This window comes from Excalfactoria chinensis, chromosome 1 (assembly GCF_039878825.1).
Source record: "Excalfactoria chinensis isolate bCotChi1 chromosome 1, bCotChi1.hap2, whole genome shotgun sequence".
NCBI lineage: Eukaryota > Metazoa > Chordata > Aves > Galliformes > Phasianidae > Excalfactoria > Excalfactoria chinensis.
Genome location: NC_092825.1, coordinates 97754811 through 97774098, shown reverse-complemented (window position 1 = coordinate 97774098; position 19288 = coordinate 97754811). Strand labels below are relative to the sequence as shown.

General features: G+C 36.9%; 1 protein-coding gene across 1 annotated transcript in view; it reads left to right on the top strand.

Moving 5' to 3' along the window:
- The window catches only part of ADAMTS5 (ADAM metallopeptidase with thrombospondin type 1 motif 5), a 40566-nt gene extending 29695 nt beyond the window's left edge, over positions 1 to 10871 (top strand). The window contains exons 4-8 of the mRNA XM_072361443.1: positions 3082 to 3365; positions 4805 to 4988; positions 5402 to 5577; positions 6437 to 6612; positions 10059 to 10871. Of these exons, the coding sequence (XP_072217544.1) occupies positions 3082 to 3365; positions 4805 to 4988; positions 5402 to 5577; positions 6437 to 6612; positions 10059 to 10629 (1391 nt within the window). The 3' untranslated portion in view covers positions 10630 to 10871. The remainder of the gene's footprint in view (positions 1 to 3081; positions 3366 to 4804; positions 4989 to 5401; positions 5578 to 6436; positions 6613 to 10058) is intronic.
- Positions 10872 to 19288: the final 8417 nt, after the last annotated feature.

Genomic DNA, 19288 nt, shown 5'->3' with positions numbered 1-19288 from the left:
CATCTTCCCATTGAAAGAGGAAAGTCATATATCTTTCAAGTGTTGCTAGCAGAGAAAAATAACTTTAACCATTCAGATGTAATTCTGAGCAGGGCCACAAACAAAATGTATGCAAAGAAGACACAAAATAGCGAATACAACAGAAGAATGAGAGAATACAGACCTTCATATACCAGGCTTTCTTTTAAGATGTTTTGACTGGATTTTGTGTAGTCTCAGAAAGCTGCTTTTTTTATACAAAGTATAAACAGTCTGCACAGTGCCTTTGGTTTGAATGGGCATGAGTTTATGAACTGTGCTTTGTGACAAACCAGGCATGGCAGTATTGGTGTGAAGAAGCAGATGAATGAAGTACTTCATATGCTGCTCCTTATGGCTAAGCATAATGAAATGTGAATGTCCAGAAACCTGGATCTGTGAGTACTATTCTGCTATAAAATAGTCAGTATTTTTTCAAACCTTTCTGTTTCCCACATAGATATAGATATTCACCTGTACTGCTTCAACAGCAAGAATCAAAGGGTTACAGAGTGGCTTAGTTTGGAAGAGACCTTAAAGACCATCTATTTCCACTCCCTTGCTGTGGGCAGGGCTGCCACCAGCTAGATCAAGTTTCTCAGTGCCTAATCCAACATGGCCTTGAAAGCCTCCCTAATCTTAACTCTAATTTTGTAGCAGCCTTTTGTTAGGTGCTGAGGTTCCTATTTAATACATTTGGAAAGTGATGATGGGATGTGGACTCATCACATAAAAAGTGCACTATATGTAGTTTACTATGTAGGTAACAGTACTTAAAGTGGGTGCTTAATTCTCATCATAGCATGGAGAGATCTAATTAACGGCATCAATGATTTGACTGATGCCATCAGTTGCACCAGTGGTTTTGAATTACACCACAAACTCACATATTTGTACTAAGCAGTGAAACATTTGACTGCTGACTGAATTGCAGACATCAGCATTACATCCAGTTATGATCAGCTAGATAAATTTCAGTAGAAATGCCTCATCCAAGGTCAACCAGGAGGTCTGGGAATGATCAAGGTGCTGATTCCCAGTCTCCTGAGACCCACTCTGAGAACTGTAATCATCATTGTCATCATATTACCATTTGTTTTATGCTTATAGGATGACCCCAGACAGCAATTTGACATATAGGAAGAAAATGCTCAATTAGTGTCCAGAAGACAGTGACATTTATTACCATCTGCTTTTAGCCAACCTTTTGTAAGATACTAATTGCCTTTATTGTCATGCCAACCACTAGACCGTGGTATGACTGCCTATAGTTTATTGTGTTTAGTCTGACAATTTGGTGTTCTTTGTAACCTGAAAAAAGGAATATTTCAATTTTAATTAATTTATATCCTGGTTATCTGCTTCCTGAACAGATTTTACTCTGCCTTCCAAGGCTGTATTGCACATATCACCAAGGAGAGAGAATGAGAATGAGTTGTCATCAGTCAAGAATGTTGCATTAGTCCAGGGCACCCAGATGTTCTTTGGTACTCAGGACAAAAAATGGGAGTAGTAGTGCATGTGTGCTCTGTATGCTGTAATGTAGTGAATTGCTGTTCTTTGCTTTTACATAATATATTTTTGACAGCAACTACTGCCGGTGGTTTTGTTTTCAGAAATTCCAGAAAAAGAAAAACCACATCTGTGCATCCTCACTCTTCACCATGTCTTGAATATTTTACATTGTGAAACAACTTGAATGTTAGGATACTGCTAATTTTCTATTTAGTGGTACCCAGATCATCAGTTAGCATTTGCACATCTTGTCTTAATAAAAAAAGTCAGCATAATCCAAATCAGAAGTAAGGCTAAGGTAAATCGTGGTTAGCAAAGGACAAACACAACAAGTTTAACAATGTGATAGTTTTTTGGTAGTAAGTGATGATACAGCTGATTTGAATAATTGGTCTTGGTCTTAAGAGTAAAGAAGGAGAAACTGCAATGCTGGAGAGAAGACACAAGACATAGAGTCATGGGGTATTTGGTGTGACTTTAATCCATTTAGTTTAAATGGTGTAATTCTTAGAGATCATTTTTTCACCCATGATCCATCTGAAGAATACCAGTATAGGTTGCAAAGCATGTAAATTGTGGTAAGTTATTTTGGCCAAAGATAAGTGAAGTTTGACAAGACCACATACCCCTTTCATGGGGTGTAAAATAGGTTATGCTCCATAAATAGTTCTGTATGTCAATAACCAAATTTTTCAGTAGTAAACAAAATCTGTTAGTAGATCCTCTAGAAGCAAAACGGGAATTCTCATTTTTAAAGTGTGCCAGACAAATTCTAACTTCTGCAATATATATTTGCACACATATTCAATTCTGTAATTTATATCTATTCTGTTTTTTGTTTTTTTCTTGTCTTTCTGGGGTGGCTTTCTTGTGCATTTTTATATAAAATTTATAGCCCTCTACAAACTGATTCCAGAAACAGCCAACTATCACTCTTTGCAAGGCAAGCCCAGTCAGGATTTACCACCAACAATAGATTTGATATTCATTTTGTATTTTTCCTTTAATATGTTTGCTTGTGTGTGTGTGTGTGTGTTTATGTGGTTTTGGAGGGGAAGGCATTTATTTATTTATTTCTCTTTAAGTGCCTCACAGTCTGCATTTTGTAATTTGAATATCAGACTTCTCTTTAGAAACATTACCATTTGTGATGTTCTGGCTCAAAATTCAAACAAGCACTTTACTTACTTTACCAGGTCTTCTCTTGATCATTTTGTAAAAGAAAAATAGATTAGAATGTGTTCTGAGTCAAGTCAAATAAAAGAAAGTAGAATGGAAGACCAAAGGGACCTGAATAATACTTATTTACACTTCTTTTCTTGGATTGGAAATAGCTTGACACCTGCTTTGCTTCAGGGAGAGACCACAGTTGCTGTAAGATGAGCTCATACAAAGCCTAATGACACCTCAGAGATCATTTTCAATGACATCAGTGTCCTTCAAATGAGGTCCACTATCACAACTGATCTCCCTAATTTGAATGACAGATTTGCAGCACTGCAGAAAAAAATAGGTAATGAGTAATAATAGGTTGGATTGTTCTTTTAGGTAACTGTTTGCTGGACCAACCAAGAAAGCAAATCCTGGGCCCTGAGGAACTTCCGGGACAAACCTATGATGCCATTCATCAGTGCAAATTGGCATTTGGACCTGAATATACAGTGTGTCCTGGGATGGATGTGTGTTCTCGCTTGTGGTGTGCAGTTGTTCGTCAAGGTCAGATGGTGTGTCTGACTAAGAAGCTGCCTGCTGTGGAAGGAACACCATGTGGAAAAGGGAGGATCTGTCTCCAGGGAAAATGTGTTGACAAAACCAAGAAGAAATACTACTCGGTAAGTTACCAGCTGTGAATCTAGATGAATTTAGAAGGCGTAATCCTAAAAGTAAGAGTGAAAAGCACTTTATTGTGAAAGTCAGATTGAAAGCTGCTGTATTTTTTAGCACGTAATTGGAGTGTTACTGGTGATGGATACAGGAAAAATGCTACTGAGTTTCAGGAAGCATGTTTTCTTCTTGAAGTTTGGAAGCCTACAGTCCTGGAAAACTGAGACCATCACTTCAGATTAGAGGACACCCATTCAATAAGACAGGTCTCAGGATGCATGGAAAGGTTGTCAAGGAATGATTCACAGCTTCCTGACTTCTTGGCAATGGACTCTGAGGCAAATTAGATATGTAAACTTAGTTTACAGCCCTCATGTGAAAGTCTCCAGGGAGCTAACTCTCATGAAGAGAAAAATTGAAGAAGTTCATCCAGGATATAATTTCTAGAGCAACCAAGCTTGTACCTACAGTGAAGGAGTTCCCTCTGTCAGTTTAATACCCCCGAAGAGGCTTGTGGAAGTCCACCAGGTTAGAATTGTCAGCTGCACAGTTCAGATGCTTTGAAATTAACTGAGAAGACAATAGCACTGCTCCATCTGTTGTACCTATAGGAGAGATACAGAAACGTAGAGCTCTGTGAAGATAATTACAAAATACAAGAGCCATTCAAATCAGGCAGTAGCCTTTATAACGCTCTTTTTTTATGGACTGGTATATTCCTTGGTGCAATATCTGTTAATTGTTGGAATATGCTATAGAGTCAAACTGGCGGAGCTGTAATATATATCTGAAAGCTCAATCTTTTGCCAGTACTCTTGAAATGTTAAGCTGCTGGTTCAGAAGGAGCTTCTTCTTTAGTTTCACTGCCCAAATTTTTGATTTATGTGTTCATTTACTGCCTTTAAAACACTCTGAAATACAGTCTGAATTTACAAAGTGAAAAGCAGAAGCAATTGCCTAATCTTAGAATACTGTTAATGTAATTTGGGTGTTTGGTGGAACTATGAATATTTTGTCATATTTGTAGTATATGTGTGAAGTAGGTAACTGGAAACAAAATTCATCAACGTAAAGTCAGCATTCGGGTATTCTTAAGAATGCTTTCTTATGTTAATTAGATCTCATAATACAGAGCAATATCTATTTAAAATAATGATTGCATTTATTATTCATAGATAGTCTTATGAATATGCTCTGGAGCCAGATCCTCTGGAGATATTTTACAGGGCCTCTTGGTGGCAAATTAGTGCCAAACCACATGCCATAGTTCTGCAGATAAAATAAATTAATTTCACCGGTAGAAAGAAGGCTCCTAACACCTTTTTATCCCTGCTAACATGACCAAGGAAGCACCTTCAGCTGGGGAAAACATTAGCAATGTCTTTGAGATTTAGCACCTATTCACATTTGGATGATGTGTTTACCTTCCACTTCTCATATATTTCAGGCATCAAGCCATGGCAACTGGGGGTCATGGGGACCCTGGGGACAGTGCTCCCGTACATGCGGTGGAGGCGTTCAGTTTGCTTATCGCCACTGCAATAACCCAGCTCCTAGAAACAACGGCCGGTACTGCACTGGCAAGAGGGCCATCTATCGATCTTGCAATGTCACACCTTGCCCAGCAAATGGTATGTTAGCTGCTGCAGCATCTGCATTCATAGATAGTAAATGTTGAACTTCTACTGAGAAAGGAAACATCCAAGACCTGTGCTTACCAAGGAAGACTTTCATCACTAATACAATGTGATAATTATTCTCTTATCCCTACTCTGAACTCATAAGTAAAGGACATCAAAAGTAAAGAAATTTCAGTCCTAGAAGATGAATCGTAAAGCTAAATCCAGTCTTTCATAGCTTATTGTATCATTAGAAGGTTTCCGAACTTTAAAAGAATGAATGATTTGAAAGCCTATTCCAAGTAAAGAGGTGAAGTATCATAACTTAAAAAGTTGTGTTAAAAAGAAATTTCTGTAATAGGTGTACATAATGATATCTGCAGCATGGTCTGAAATGGTCACTAATAATGTGAATCATCCTACAGCTAAATCTTTTCGACAAGAGCAGTGTGAAGCAAGGAATGGTTATCAGTCTGATGCAAAGGGTGTCAAAACGTTTGTTGAATGGGTCCCCAAGTATGCTGGAGTGCTTCCTGGAGATGTTTGCAAGCTCACCTGCCGAGCTAAAGGAACAGGCTATTATGTGGTATTTTCCCAAAAGGTAATGGCATCTCCAATTATGATTTCATGTTCCAGCTAAATAGTGTCCTGTATCTTAAAAAATAGTTCCCTACAACAAGGGATAATGCATTAATATATGATTTAAAGATTTAACTGTGTGATTAGATGCAATCACATCCAGTTGTTACACATTAGGACCAGAACTGACCTCTAAACTTAGAAAAGTTTTTCCACACCTCAGTATATGAGCCCATAAAAATGCAGGCCTGCGAGAGCACTCTGCAGTGGTTTCTTTTCAGTTGTGGTTAAAGGACTTTTACCTGGAGACTCATCTATGAGTCTGGGGGCTTCTGGTTGAGAGAGACTACCACAGCTGATGTATAAATTTTCTCCAGAATGATGTTAAGGATGTCTGGATTAACTCATACAAAAACAATTAATAAAAACTAATTTGCCAATTAGTATAGATGTGACTTGTGGTCAGTTTGTCGTATCAGATACAATTTGAACTGAAATATCTCCCACACTTATGCTTGCAGTTTTCTGCCTCTTAACTGTTACATACACATTAATGAAGTGAACTGAAATTAACAAGTGAAAAGCGTACAAGTACTGTTACTATTAACAAAACATTGCTAATGACCGTGTCATAAATGTCTGGGTCACTTTAGTGCTTTACTTCACACTGCTTTCAGCCCTTTGCTAAATTTCCCCTTTGCTATAGCACTGAGAATGTTAGAGAAACTCAGTCTGGGTTGTCAGGGTGGAAACTCTGTTCTGTATGGGTGACATAAATAAGGTTTTTTGCCAGTCAGATTCACAAAAGCAGTTAATTATATATATTATTATTATTATTATTTTCTGTGGTGATTTTAACTAACAGGCATTTGATTACCTAGGTAACTGATGGTACTGAATGTCGGCCATACAGTAATTCAGTCTGTGTCCGGGGAAAATGCATCCGAACTGGTTGTGATGGCATCATTGGTTCAAAGCTCCAGTATGACAAGTGCGGGGTGTGTGGTGGAGATAATTCAAGCTGCACAAAAGTCATGGGAACGTTCACCAAAAAGAGGTATTAATCATGAGTATTAGTAAATGTATGTTGTGCAAATAGTAGCTCTATTTGTGTGCTTCCCTCCTCTAAATGCAATTTACTCTCATATGGAAATTAAGTAAAAGCATACATTGCCAGTGCTTTATTGCACTGTTCAGATGTTTACAGCTGGCCTCTTAACAATACCCTGAAAGTGGCAAATAATCACCTGACAAAACACTGCACCCAGTTCATTTCTGACATAAAGTACCAGGGATACAGGTGAGCACCCAGTCACAGGAAGTCTGCCTACAGTAAAGTACAAAATCTCCTGTTTGCCAGTCTTGCTGTGCCAGGTGGCATGTGGTTTTTAGAGGAGAGAGAGAAGAGAAGACAACAATTAATCAGAAAGCTATTGGTGTCAGTAGTATATCTAGATATATCTGAAACTCAAGGTTTCCCAGGTGATGCTGTGTTGACAAAGCACACATTAGGAGTGTGTTTAATATCATCTAGTAGATATCACCATTTAGTAACAGATTCCTTGCATAGTTAGTAAAGAGAAGCAGGCAGCATTAGAGCACAGCTGTAAAAGTAATCCTTGGTAGCTGAAAGTGATTATATGCTAAAATACCTTTTCACACTGCTGAGTATACAGGGAGCTTAGGTAACTGACTAGGCAAGATGTCAGAAGTACACACAGGCTTATATGTGACATTTTCTATATCCCTTACTGTTCACTGGGATAATATTGGTCTCCAGGTGGACAAATATTTTTTTTTAAGTTAAAACATTTATAGCAGTCATCCATAACCCATTTTTCTGTCAGAGTTCAGCTTTTAAGTATGATACAACTTAATATAAGTAAAACAAAAGCAACTCCCCCATGGTTTTTCCTGACTCTACAAAGCAGAAGCAAGCTTTGTACCAAGATTACCAATGTCGAGTAAGTTTGCCTTCTGTCTGTATTCTTGTTCCAATTAAGGTTTATATAAGAATTAGGACTTCTTAACCACTGTTTGTATAGATTGCAAGTTCTCACTGGACAGCTGTAGTGACCCACTCTTAGAAGCTTACTTTCAGCCAAACATTTATACGCAGCACGCAACATCTTTTAAAATGTTCATTGAATTTATGTCTTCCAAATTCTTGCATACACACAAAACACCACTAGAATTTGAAATCTGACTCCTGAAAGGACCTTTTATTTCTATACGTTTTGACACACTGAGTAATAGTAGTTAAAAACCTTCAAAAGGGAGTTTGTTCTAAAAATAACCATAACCAATCTTCCTGGTAAACCAATGATAAATAATGATAAAAGGATGCTGAAATACCTCTTCCAAAAAGAATGACTTTCCATCCAATTTGGTACTTATATAAACCAAATCTTTTCTAATTCGTAAATATTGGATGAATACTGAACATTAAATATTGAATGAAAATTCTGAAATGCCTGAATAAAGAAGACTGTGTGACATACACTTCATGTGCTTCAATAGTAAACCTTATGTATCAGTCCTGGTTCCAGCAGAAGTGCTAGAGAGACCCTATGAATTTTAGTGAGGCCAGATTTATAGTGTAGATATAATTGGTAATGGTGAGATTCTACTGTAATCATTCCTATGAAGGTGCCATCTTACTCCTCAAATCATGGCTTTAACTGAAATGAGACCAGTTGGAGTTTAAAATACTAATTTGACCTTGCTGCATTCAGGGAGTTGTCAAACTTAGTAATAATCAAGCTGTAAGAAACGTGTGTGTTCTAACTTGATTTCGAGTTTCATTTATTTTTTTATTGGGAAATTGATATAATTCCTTTATGCAAGTAATTGATTTTAAAAAGAAACCCTACATTAAAATAGTAAAATCTTAATTGTCTATAAATAATTTTTGCATATATATATAAAAAAAAAAACAGTGGCTACAGTAAAATTGTCTTTCTCTGCTGAAAAATAGCAGCTCCCACTTTGCTGCCCACTATAAGCCAAACTGTGGTAACCTGAACATTAAGTGTGCAGGGAAACTATTAAATGCACAGGAGCAAAACTAGTGCTTTCTGTTGAAAACCATTGCCATCACAACATTTGCTTGTTCTTTTTTTCTCTCTAAAAAAAAAAAAAAAACACAATCTTCTGGAAAATTCTTTCCTAAGAACTTTTAAAAGGGCCATAAAGTTAAATAGTCAGAAATTGGGAAACAGGGGAACTAAGGCTGCACGTGCTTCTTTTTGCGCATGGAATGTTGCAGAGAATCTTGCATTTTTTTGAACAGATGATTTTGTAACTTTAATAATGTGTTTTAACAGAGTCGTTTTGGCAACTGTTAAGTAGAAGCATTTCTGCAGTGCTGTGGAGCAGAGACACCCAACTTGTTATTTGCACAATATTCATTCCTTCAGGTTTATAGCGGTGATAAATTAAAGGAGTTTTAGTAGTTGTCCTGTAAGTGCTTGAAATAGCATGGGAATGGAACAAGCGTTTAATCTGTAATCTCTGTAGTATCTACTTGTGAAACCACGGTTTGTGAAAGTGGTAGGCCATTCTTTAAACAACTCCAGGGGACTGTCGCTCTCCTGCATTGTATATGTAATTTCTCATTTCCTTTCTTATACCCATCTCAGCACTGGGCACTTAAGATACAAGGTACTTGCAGAACAATTTCATCACAGGTTTAGAAATGAAAATAAGTGTTTCCAAAATGCAGTTGGTGGCCTGAAGCTACGTATACGTTCAGCCTTCTTCTGTGTGTATCGCTATGGTTAAAACAAATTATATACGTGAGACAGTAAAAGCTCTGGTACACTTGCAAGTTTTTAATGCTTGTCACTTTCAGTAGAAAAGTGAAATATCTCTTCCTAGATTTGCATTGAAGCTTTTCATAAGTAATTACTAAGAGAACTTTGTGCTTCAAATTAAGCATTTGAGTGCACCTTCTATTAGACACCAAACAATTCATCTTTAGCTTTATGAATTTCAAAGTAAACATTTTTTTTCTCTGTGATCAAAATCATTTTTAAATGTTCCCAAGGTACCTCCATCCAGCTGTTACTCTGCTCGTGCTTTCCTTAATCATTATGGCAAAGACAGCGAGAAACAGCTGTAACCAATGCATATCTCATTATCTTTCCTTGGCACGGAAAACGTGCATCGTATTTCATATCTCCCACCCTTTGCTGAAGTATATAAACTATCTGTTATTTTTCATTCCTCTTGGATTTGACTCATGTAAAATCATTCCTAAAGCTGAAGATTAAGCATTTTGAATTAAGCATAGTAAATTTCTTCAAGAACATAGCGTTACAAATGACAAATAATTGAGCCTGATTAAATTAATCTCAAATGTGCCTCAAACCAGATGGATTTGGGGTCTGAATGAAAATGAAGCAAGTTGCATCTTACCAGTGACTTCATTAGGCTTTGCACTAAGATTTTAGGTTTATTTCACAGCAGCTACTGAATACTTCTTTTTGTTCCTCTCTGCAGTAAAGGCTACACAGATATAGTGAAAATCCCAGAAGGAGCAACTCACATCAAAGTTCGGCAATTCAAGACTAAGGACCAGAGCAGGTTTACTGCCTACCTGGCACTGAAAAAGAAGAATGGTGAGTACCTTGTCAATGGGAAATATATGATCTCCACTTCAGAAACAATCATCGATATCAATGGGACTGTCATGAACTATAGTGGCTGGAGTCACAAAGATGATTTCTTGCATGCAATGGGACACTCTGCCACGAAGGAGGTTCTTATAGTGCAGATACTTGCAACTGACCCAACTCAACCAGTGGACGTCCGTTACAGTTTCTTTGTGCCAAAGAAGCAAGGGCAAATGACTAACTCTGTCACTGGCAGTGGCAGCAGCAGCAAAGTAACTCCACAGCTTACGCAACCCCGGTGGGTGACGGGGCCATGGCTTTCTTGTTCTCGAACATGTGACACAGGATGGCACACCAGAACTGTCCAGTGCAAAGATGGACATGGAAAACTAGCTAAAGGATGTCTTCTCTCTCAGAGACCGTCAGCATTTAAACAGTGCTTGTTGAAAAAGTGTTAACCTGTGGTTGTGATCTTCTTTAAAAGAGGTTTGATGAAGCCATTGTTGACATACTGGTATTAGGTGTGCCCTGACAGAGAGAAGCAAAGGCTTCGGTGTATTTGCATAAAGTCTCAAATTATGGGCAGAATCTGCCTATTTGGACCAAATGAAGATGTGCACTGCTTTGAAAAATAGTAGGGTGATCTTGATCTGTAAAAAAAAAAAAAAAAAAAAGAAGAAGAAAAAAAAAAAGCATTAAAGTTGTTATAAGCCCTCTATGTCTGCAAAAATATAACATAATGGAAAAGAAGAAAAACTAGGAAATGGAGGATCCTGGGATTTTTGAAGGTTACAGAATCATCTCCCCTTTTTCACCTACCTCTAATACAGTATGTCCTTAGAAAATATCACATGTACCCATGATACCATGGAAGCTTATTTTATACTATTTTGTAAATATATTTGATTTGGTATGTCACTTTATATCACTTGGTTCTACTAAAAAAAATCAAAAGACAAGCTATATAGGCGAAGTGATTGACCAAAGTATATCTACAGTCCTTCTGGACTTAGTCCAGTCTTCAGAAATGGCTGCAGATGTTTTACTGGAAAATGAAGAGCTTGCTGCTGGTTTTAAAAAGTAATTTGATTTTGACAAAGGGAAATTAATGTTTGTTCTGGGGATTTCCTGATAGCAAATCATAATTCTATGACAAATACTGTGTTTCCACCAAGGAATTCTCAAAGGAGCACTGCAAGAGTTTGCAGACCAGGGATCCCCATAGGTACATTGCTTATGTACCAACACCGTCAGCAGCTCCCTACCATGAGTATATCAGACACATATAAGAGAAATATTTGTCTACCAGAAAGAATCTGTGTACCTTTTGCTTGGTAAACCCTCCACTAGTTCCAGCTTTGTCACAGCGTGGGATCCCTGTTGTTGCTGAACAATAGCTGCTAGCTCCTTTTTTCCAAACAAACAAAGGCATACTGTATTTTGTAGAAACTAGTTAGAGAACCAAAAATTACAGGTATGATAAACAAGTGTCTTCTAACTCAGATATTCTGAGGCTATGTTCAACTGCTTTCTCTGTTGTTTTCTCTATGGCTTCCACCTTAAATATAACAATGTGTAATGTACCTTCATCTTTTGAAGAGGCTATAAAGGTCAAAAGACACAGCAAGCAGTAAATATTTTATCACTGTTTTGTCCATCATGTCTAACTCTGGTATTCATCTTACCAGCAAAAGTTTGTAACTGTTTGTCTTTTTTGTTTGATTTTTTTGTTTGTTTGTTTGATTTCCACATTTTGTACATCTACCACATTTGGAAGGAAGAGATGTCAGTAGGAAGTCAAACCACATCAGGATGTGGAGGACTTACCCAACATCAATAAGGCTGTTTCCACAGTACAGGCAGAAGCTAGTAATAATTTCCCTTGTCAGCAGCTTCTGAATCCCATTATTATCTAGTGGAAGTTAGTGACTGAGAAAGGACATTTCACCAAATGCAGGTAACAGGTGGGGAGTCCTGACACCAACACATGTTAGAATTTCTTCCTTTCTTATCAGCAGGCTTTGAATTAAACCCTAGAATGACAGGTACAAGGTGGTAGAACTCCATCCATCTTTTATTTCTCAGTTTGTCCACATAGGAGAGTGTGAGTGCAGGAAGATTTTCAGACACAGCTATGAGTCATTGGTACTTAACACTACACTTCCCCAGGCTCTTCAAAAAATCCCAGTCATGAAATCAGTAAAGAAATCTTGTTTGTGTTGCAAGAAGGGCAGGTCTCACTCCAGGCTGACACAAACATGTTTTTGCAACTCTGGCATGTTTGTTTGAATTCTAGAAAGCATGTGATGATTTTAAAACAGCACAGAGTTGCTACATCAAGGAGTTGAAACCTGGAGAAATATCTGTTTTTGTACTCTATTCTAAGTAAACACTAGTAGGGACAGGGCCTCCTCTTTAAAAAGGAACTACAAAGGAATGTTATTAGTCATCTTCAGCTTTCGAGAATGGTGTGACCTTCCGATAAAAGTGCAAAACATGGATCTTGAGGAAAATTGGCTGCTTAACAACTGATGCCACCCTAAGAACTTAAATCAAGGCTCTGAATATTTGCAGATTTCTGGAAATGCTTATTATCTGGAAATGTCTTCTCTACCTTATGACATAAGATCATGTTTGAAGTGTCTTATTTTCCTTTCAAGTAAACTGATTTTTGTACTTATATATGTATAAACATTTGTTCTAGAGCTCTTAAGGAAAGTCATAACAAGTAGAAAACATCGTGAGTGGAAAGATAAAGAGCATAGATTTAATGTTTGTCTAGGCCTACAGCTGCTGAATTAATTGGCATTTATTTTTCCTGTGTTGTATCAGAATAGAGACAGAATGTGCAAGTATTTGTGTTTGCATTATAGAAATAATTTATTATGTAGTCAACAAAATGAGTAAGGCTTTTGGATGTTATTCAGACTCCAGGAGAGTAATACCATAAACGGGTATAAGTTTAAATCTTCTTTAGATCAAGACTATCTTTTTCATAGAAAGAGTCTATTTATAAAAAGTAAACAAATGTGAGAGCAAACCACTATGCTGATTCTTTTCTATTTTCGCCAGTGTAGTAGTGAAGGAAATGTGCAAGAAGTTGCTTTTATGTAAAGTCATAGAATCAGAATTGTTTGAGTTGGAAGGGACCATTAAGACTTATCTGGTCCAACTCCCCTGCAATGAAAAGGGACATCTCCAGCTAGATCAGGTTTCTCAGAGCCACCTCCAGCCTAATGGAAAGGGAACAGACCAAGGAAGCCATCCTAAAAGTGTAAGGTGAAGTAGAGCAGCCTGCTATACCCAACATTTGCTTTTTAGCTGATCTTTGTAACCAAACTGCAATTCCCAACTTTGCTTTTCTCACTTTTTCATGTAGCCAATGAATGAAAAATTGGTGCAAGGTATGTGAATTTGTCATTACAACTTGTGCTCCAAACTAAATTCCTCGTTGGTCATATGGTTACATCATTGTTTACATTACTACTGAGTCTTGCCAAACAAGATTCATAAAACACTTCCAATGGATAGAGGCACTGTCTCAGAAGCTCAGAATATAGAAATAAACAAGCTTCGGTGTTAAATTCACTGTAGACTTTTTGGGACACATCTCCAGTGCCTTAGATTGGACCCCCTTAGAATCTGTGGGTTTTTATCTGCTTTTCAAATAAGACAGCGTAATTAGGAAAAAGCCTATCATCTGCAGTTTGATTGTATACACGAAGTTCTGCTTATCTGCCTTCCTGTGGAAACAGTTTTATCACAAGGGGAGAGAGAATAATCTTGTGGATTAATTACAATTGTATTTATAAAAAGAAAAAAGAAAAAAAAAAAGAAAAAGAAAAAAAAAAGAACAGCACTGAAAAAAAATAAAATAATTTATTTGTTTTTACAACTAGTATGTGAATGGATGTAATGAATTTATTTATTCTTATTTAACAAAAATATCAATTGTGCAAATTCTATATTTAAAATGTTTGCTATCATCTCTGTCTCTCTTTCTTGCTCTCTTTTAATTTATGCTTCAAATTTGTGTTGAAAGTGAGTTTACATAATGTATGGCACTGGTTTCTTTTTGTTTGTTTTCATTTAGAAAGCTTTCTGCATGGAACAGGAGTATATGTGTGTACATGTGCACGCTGTATAGATGTATATTCCGTTCCTGCTGACATCTTTCTTTGAGAAGTTCATTTCACCCTATGCTCAAAGCTCCTCGTTACACTTCGGCTCTAAAATATCTCAGTCATGGAGGTCTGTGGACAAACAAAAAAAAGCACCCAGGTTCTAAAGATTAGACTTGCTTCATAAAAGCGTGTGCAATTTCTGCTCTGCTCCTTAGTAGTTTACCACTCAGGTTGATTGAGAGTCTTAGCATTTGCACCAATGGGAGCAAGCTCAGGCTTGCAGTAAATAGGAGTCCTCTCCATGTGAATGAAGTTTCTCTAAGTTGTCAGGGTGGCAAGTGAGTATTCTCTTATGCAGCTTCTTATATTTAAGTGGAATCACTACAGAGAAATTGTTTTGTGTGCCTCTCTGCAATTACAGATTAAATGATGTACAATTCGGTTTATGAAAAGTGAACCATTATAAAAGCTACCTTTTCAATCTTTTCATCGTTTATATACTTATATATCTATTTATTATAGCTATAAAATGTCAAAAGCACAATTTGTAAGGCTTTGCAGTGTTTTTCTTTGTTTTACTCTAGCTCTTTGCACCACATCAGACAATGAGATGCAAATAAAAAGCCAGCCAAGCATGCATTCCCAGTATTTCCTTGAAAATAACAGTATCTGATTACTTTCAGTTTTTGTCTAGTCCAAATTCTGCTTAGCTTTAGGAAAACTGCACTGGGCTGCGAGGTAAAAAAAAAAAATAAAATAAAATAAATAAAAATAAAAATAAAAATACAGTATAGATAAACCCATACTATCAATTAACTTAATAATACAAATTATTTTTCTAACCGCTTCACTGTAAGGGGAGCACTACAGACAGCAAAAAGTCTATTTTAAACTATGGAAACGTATCTTCCTCATCAGTGACCATACTCACACAAGGTACATTCCATCTCATCCTCTGTACCCAATGTTTGCCGTGGCCCTATGGAACACCCAGAGCCAACAATGAGGCTTCAGATGAAGTTGTGAAGGCCAGTGGGCAATGCTACCTCCATTAAAGCCCACTCGAAAACACCAGGAAATGACAATAAGCCTTCAATTTTGATGGCCTTTGGGGTGGGCTTTAAAGAAGCTTTGTACAGCTGAAACATTGATAATTGTAGGTTTTCATAATAATGTTTAGGTAGGTGACTGTTTCTCCTTGTGTTCACTAATGCTGCACTGTTCTTTGTCACTGAGGAAGATGGAGCCCATGGCAAGAAGCAAAGTTAGATTCTTCAAGACTGGGCTGCAATTTTCAGGAAAAATAGTAATAATAATAATAATAATAACATTACTGATTTTGAGGCCTTTGTTCCTTTTCTTAATTAAATGATTTGTTTTTATAGAGTTGCACCCATACTTGTCACTGGTAACATTTTCAATAGTTCAATAGTCTTTTTTTTTTTTTTTTTTTCACTGTGGGTACACGGAATGCTCGTTTGTAGAGTAAAGCTAAGTCAACATTCTTGTCTGAAATGGCATTGCCAGTGCAAATATTTCTGGCTTATTGCACATGCTGTTAGTGACTTAAGCTGAGACATATTTTCAGGTCCTCTATTGGCACCTCATGCTGTAGCTCTGGGGTTTATAAGGTTATATTACAGGTGACACTTTTCAGTGATAGCGTGAGACACTTGAAAAGCCCCAAACACATTGTTAAGGTTGGTGAGTGGCTGGAGAACTTCTTTCCAGATACCCTGTAGCAAACATTTGATAGTGTCTAGCTCTTCTGCACACTGCAGAGTTACAGATTGAAACCAAAACTCTCAGCATTGTTTGCCCTGAGATTTGTCTGTAGAGTCTCACAGTAGCTGTAAGGATATTTCAAGTACTTTCAAATGTATCAGCTAGAATCTTACATAGTCTGTGCTGAAACATATAGGTGGACACATAGAACTTAATCGTGCCTACATGGAAATGTGTATTTAGTTTGTGTTTGTGTATACATGTGTATGTATAACAGTATCCACATTTGTATGCACACAAATGAGTATTTGGGTCTCCAGTAATCCCTTTCACGGGGCAGAATAGTTACACTGGTTACAGCTATACCTACGTAAATTCAGAGTAACTTTATTACATCGCTTGCCTTTGCAGGAGCTGCTTCAGAGTCATACCACTTTTAAGTAACAGCATAATTTCTCTTTTTAATGTATAGGAACTGGTTTACACAACTTATTGTATGAACTGTGAAATTTTCAGGTAGTTTTATCATATGAAACGTACTCCTTGACAGTCAAGCATATATGCATTGATAAAATCTCATGAGATAAGGGAGATAATATACTCCAAATAAGTTGGTGACAATGTGTTGCCCTGTGTAGCAATAATTAAATTTCACTTCTATTGTCAGGTCATTGTGTAATATCAGATAAGATAAAACAAGAGATGTGTTCTAGGGAGGATGAACAGGATAGCGCAGCTTTCATTTTTTCTTAATTTATTGCATGTGCCTCTTTGTACACTCCATTGGTGTCACTTTGTGCATTACAGGTAACTTGACTGAAATACCAGTACCCAATGAAAACCAAGATGTGTCACAAAACTTTATTTTTTCTTCATTTTTCCATATGTCTGATAAAAGAGAATTAACAGTTTTAGAGCACTACTATGTCAGCCAGTTTACACCATAAATAATGTTATGCGAAACATTAATTCTTTTGAACTGAATTGTACAAGGTCTACACTGTACTATGACACATTGAAGGCCAATATTTTGTAAACTGTTACATATGTATAATTTACCAGTTGTAATCTTAAAACATTTGATTCTGTGTTTTCAGTTAAAAGAAGTAATAAACTGTATCATAGGTCCAAACACTGGTTTCATATGGTATATCTGTGGGCAGCGGTTTGCCATTTGTCTCCCACTAAAAAGAGAGAAGCTAAAAGAGACTGGGCTGACACCTAAATTAAGGCGTAAATATTATTTCTACATTTAAACATTGCACTTTGTGCAGTATATGGTGGGGTGAAGTTCTGTGGATGTGTTCATATGAGTCATTAAATATTTCAGAAAAGTGCAGAAAATAGCATTCAGTGCCTTTCCAGAGACCTAGAAAAAATTTGCTGCCATCCAACAGAGGTAGCATACACCAATGATCCCCTGAGCCTGTACAAAGCCCCAGTGAAATCCATGTGATTTCATTCATGTCCAAAGGCTTCATTCAGCAAAATTAGACAGTGGATTAAGGTGGCCCAAATTAGATAAATAATTAGCAATACAAACTCATCTAAGAGTAGTAAAAATCTGCCAGGACAGGTGGCAAAAGTGTATGATGCATGCATGTATGGTATAGTAGCACATGTATCCAAGGGTAGATTAAGGCAATAGCTAAGGGGATATGGCTGGTGCCACATAATTGCATACACACTGCTATTGAATTGTGGCTCTTAAGTTGAAGTAGTTGATGGACAAGATGATCTTGGAGGTCTTCTCCAACCTTAATGATTCTATGATTATACCATGACTTTCTAATAGAACCGGATTATTTTGAACTATAATTTTCATGCTGATTTCTTGCATACCCTTTCTAATTCAATAATAAAGAGTTTTTCTTGTTCCCTAAAATGATGTGCTCTTTCCAAAAGAGAATGCAAATTCAACTCAAAAACTAAGTCTTATTACAAGTGTATGCCTGATCTATTGATTGTTGAAATTTTGATGAATTTTGGACTTTTCCCTTTTATTTTTTATTTTGCTTTACAAATACTAAGTGATGTAGATTCATATTTATAGAAACCATTTTATTCATGCCTAGGAATAGCTTTTCTTCTTGGGCTGTTCTTACAATGGCAATGAAGTTTTGCATAGTGGCCAGTACCTGTAGTAATAGGTCCGAGGCCTTTGGAAATATGTGTTTAGTAATCCTTTATAGTACATACCAATCCTTGAACCACTTTACAAGACAGCTGGCCTGCTAGTGCTTGGTTCAAGACACACAGTATATATGTGTACATACATATATGTGTATGTATATACATGCACAAAATATTAGATATTTGTATATATTATGCATTTATATAAAAATGTTTCCAAAAATATCATTTATACATTTACACTACATGTTTATTAGACTGTTCATTGCTCACTGGGAATACAGGAATACAGTATTCAACATCAGTGAAGGATGTAGTGAAAACACTGTACAAGCATGCAGTTCTACCATTTATCCTGCTTAAAGGGCTTCAGGAAATGATTCATCTGCTCCACACTCTTCGCAGCAATAACAGACTAACATGTTTTCTTCCTTCCCTGCATTCCTCCTCAGCCAGGGTCCTGGGGCAAAGCAAAAACTGCACACACTCCTCAACACTCCCTGCTCTTAAGCAGGTAGACATAGCAGTCATACAAACTGCACCACATCTCTTTCCTCTACTTTTATGCATTATTTGTCTATGACAGAACTCCCTATCTCAGAAATACTTCAGTAACTCCTCTGCATTTTTTTATTTTTTTTTTTCTGCAAAGCAAGCTGCAATGTCCCCATGTGATTATGGCAGGTCTTATCTTCCCAAAACCATGGTTTTATTTCTCATTTTAGAGTTTGCAGTAGCTCAGAGAAAGCCATTAATGAGAATGGAAATCCACTCCTACACAAATCAAATGCAGCACAGACAGCAGTATAGACTTACTCAAACATCCAAGGCTGTCATAATTCCATTACTGTGCAGAGACTGTTCAGTATCAGGAAGATAAACTCATTCTCTCTTAATGCATTTTCCATCTCTTCATAATGTGACATTTCACCTCTTCAGAAACTTTACAGAATGACGTACAATGGGAGAGATTTCTATTCCCAAGACTCTGAATTTGTAGACCCAAATCTCATTTTTAGGTTGTAATACAGGATCCATTTGGCCAATTTTAGACTTCCAGCCAAACTGAAACTTTGTTTTAAAAAAATAGTTTTGGATACATCAAAATATGTGGAATAATTAAACAAGAATGAGG